The sequence below is a fragment of the Denticeps clupeoides genome, chromosome 7 (genome assembly GCF_900700375.1).
Source record: "Denticeps clupeoides chromosome 7, fDenClu1.1, whole genome shotgun sequence".
Taxonomy (NCBI): Eukaryota; Metazoa; Chordata; class Actinopteri; order Clupeiformes; family Denticipitidae; genus Denticeps; species Denticeps clupeoides.
Genome location: NC_041713.1, coordinates 8,956,504 through 8,959,880, shown reverse-complemented (window position 1 = coordinate 8,959,880; position 3,377 = coordinate 8,956,504). Strand labels below are relative to the sequence as shown.

The 3,377-nt window shown below is 42.3% G+C and overlaps 1 protein-coding gene across 1 annotated transcript; it reads right to left on the bottom strand.

Moving 5' to 3' along the window:
• Positions 1-276: 276 nt before the first annotated feature.
• eif1 (eukaryotic translation initiation factor 1) lies at positions 277-2,454 on the bottom strand. Its single transcript, XM_028985191.1, has 4 exons — positions 2,260-2,454; positions 1,252-1,415; positions 1,074-1,175; positions 277-975 (listed from the first exon to the last, which is right to left on the bottom strand). The coding sequence occupies exons 1-4, from the start codon at positions 2,288-2,290 to the stop codon at positions 931-933; spliced, it is 342 nt and encodes a 113-aa protein (XP_028841024.1). The 5' UTR covers positions 2,291-2,454; the 3' UTR covers positions 277-930.
• Positions 2,455-3,377: the final 923 nt, after the last annotated feature.

The following is a 3,377-nucleotide window of genomic DNA, read 5'->3' as shown; positions in this document are numbered from 1 at the left end:
CAAATGGTCTAACCTAATTAACCCAAAGTTATCTTGAGTGCAGTATTATTCACTGCACTTTAAATCAGCCTCACAAATGCTACAATGCTAAGCTTTTATGCTAAAATATTAAGGAAATTAAACAGGCTTGTTGCCACAACACAATTCAATATCACCATTAATATTAAGATCTTAAATAAAGATCCAGTAATAAAAATCAAACCCTCAACTCACTAGAGAAGCTTTGAAATGTTGAACAAATGAAGGGCTTCAAAACACCACTATACACTGCACAAATTTAGGTCCAGGATAATTTATTTCACTGAAAATTAAAAATGGCATTACAAGTTTAGAAAATTATGCATATAGCTTTCTAAAAATAAAAAATAAAAAGGGGGGAAAAGCACATGCAGAAGCTGAGATGCGGCCACCATGCTTGGTGCAAAATGGCACGCCAAATGTTACCCTGAAGCGGGTGAGCTCACACCTCAAGCAAACTGCAGTTTCATTTTAGTATGGATTAAACATCAGGCAAGCAACCACTCAACATTTCACTCTTTAAAAAAAAAAAAATTGCAAATCTGTGGATTCCTGGTCCCCACAACCCACCATTACAGAATTCTGTGTTGTCAAATGAAGTTTATTGAAACATGTTTTGTACAACAAAGTTACATGGAACTGCGCTTGCGAAAGCACAAGGTAGTCAACTTAAAAAGAAGAGAAAAAAAATAATAATAATAAATGGGAGGGGTCACCACTCATCCCGCATCATTTGTAGAGTCATCTGTCCGTGTTTGCATTGGACTGACCCCTGTGTTAAGGGTACCAAACTGGTTAAGAGTCTCATTTCAGAGGTAATCAACTAGGGAGGAGCTGCAGGGGGTGCAGCACAGGGTTAAGTGATGGAGTCTGGGGAGGAGGGAAGAGTGTGAGGGAGGGCGGCAGCAGCTTCTAGAACCCGTGGACCTTGAGCTGCTCCTCTTTCGCCAGCCCAATCTATTGAGGGAAGGTACAAAGAGGTTACACAATCTGAAGATCAGGCTGCTAGCAAAATAAATAAAAACAAGACATCTTCCAAGAAGCCCCACGCATACCTCAGTCAAAAACTGGCAAATGTTCTTGCGCTGGTCACCTTGCAGCTGAATCACCTCACCATACTCCGGGTGCTCAATCACAGTCCCATTGCAGGCAAATTTCTGAAGAGGAACACAACACCATCAGCATCCACAGACAACAGTGATGTCTGAACTGCAGACTCTTCCCCCTACTGACCCGCTTGAAGGCTTTGACTAGCTTCTTCTTGTCATAGTCATCAGATATGCCCTGGACGGTGGTCAGCGTCTTCCTTCCGTTCCGCTGTTGGATTCTTATGTGGATGTAGTCCTCAGTCCCTGCTGGGAGCCGGTCATCACCCTTAGATGCATCAGCAAAGGGGTCTAAGGGTACAAAGGGAGATTTTTTTTTTAAGGCAATTAGGGGGGAAAAAAAAAAAAAAAAAAAAAAAAAAAAAAGACGCGACCTATACATACATAAACTTACATGCTAAAAATAAAATTCAGCCCGTTGAGGTGCCATTTTAACAATTAAGATCAACCGCTCGAACGTCCATTGTGTGTCACTCGACGTTATCCATGTTAACGGCCGCTCAGCTGAAAAACAAAATGGCTCGAGGAGCTCCTATGGCGTTCCCTGTTCCCTGCCATTAGCGCTGGGAAGCGCACGTCGGCTACCCAGTGCCGCGGCCACAGGAGCGGCGCCATCGCTCGGTCCGATTAGATTTCGAGATGGTTGCGCAAACGGCCACCTGGCTAAATATAGCGCCTAAAGCTAGTTGATGCGCTGCCAGATCTGACAGGCTAACGTTAGCGAGCTAGCCCATTAATGCCTCATTCGACGACAAGGGCGAAGTATAAAGCCTAAAACTGGCGTCGAAAACACGGCGCCCAACAGAGAAGACAAATGGTGAACAACAACGTCGAGATTAAGCAAAATTATTTGATTTTCAGTCCTTAGGTCGGCAGTAAATGCGCAGCTAGGATAATTAGCGAACGTCCCGTCGCCCTCGATAATAAGATTGAAAAGGACTTAGCGAGAGCGTGCGAAACTAAACGTTAGTGCTTTTAACTGATTTTATAAGCCAAATCCAGGGCACGAAACAAAAGAAAAACCGATCACTTAAATAAGGGAGAAACATCAAGCACATTAGCCTGACTCCGCAAATATTTCGCCCTTCCCCCATCCCGCCCTTGCCGTGTTCGGTTTCGGTTGGCGTCTCCTTACCGAAAGTTTGGAGGTTCTGGATAGCGGACATACGATAAGATTCTCTTTCCTTTCGGATGATAACGGGTTTGGTGTGATGTTGATTTCACTTCTCGTAATCGTTTAGCAGAGTCGCAGCTCACGTCACCAGCAGGCTCGTCAACCAAACGCTACACTGCTCTCAAAATGGCGACTGCAGGGTGGCTGGAAGCGAAAACATCTTTATAGCCCCTCCCGCGAGCGAAGCTGCTGACGTCACGGACTCATGCCACGCCCATCTGCTTACGCAATCCTTACCGGAACTAGGGTCCAGGGCCGCAGTTTGATTAAATGTATAGCAAGACAAATGCCATTAAATACATTGGTTATTAAATCCAGAAATATTGAACCTGATATGTTCTTCTAATCTTAAAATAATTCATTGTGCACATTACTTTGTATCCAAGAGCCAAAATAATATTTATCCTGTGTTTTTTTCTAGCTAAACAGACAGACAGACAAGACAGACAGATAGATAGATAGATAGATAGATAGATAGATAGATAGATAGATAGATAGATAGATAGATAGATAGATAGATATATGGATATATAGATAGATTATTGATTTCAAAAGGAAACTATCTCTTGTTGATTTAAAATACATGGTGCTGTTGTGAATTAAAGGGGGCAGTGTAAAATATTTAATTATCATGATCGGCATTTAGCAGTGACTTATAATCAGTATTTAAAAGTCAGTTAAGTGTCTTGATCACGTACACAATGGTAGATTGGCATCACTAATGAGAGTAAGTGGGGTTTAAACCTGTGACTTTGTGGTTTTCTGGTTTATAGGTGAGTGTGTACCCACTAGACTACCACCTCCCATGTAAAAATACCTCTCTTCTGGGTATGATGACAATACAACATGTTTCTGAGCAAGTTTGTGAAAATGTCATTTAAACACGTCAAAACATGATTGCCCTTGCCGTTTTGAACACACCACAGCAAAATGTATTTAACCAGTCCACATGGCACCTTATCTCTGGCATCCAATTAGCAGTGCAGACTTCCTCAGATGTCTCAGTCTTTACTGTTCACAGGTTCATCTTACCTAATATGAGCATTAACACATGTAATTCCTCTCATTAGGGTTGGCAC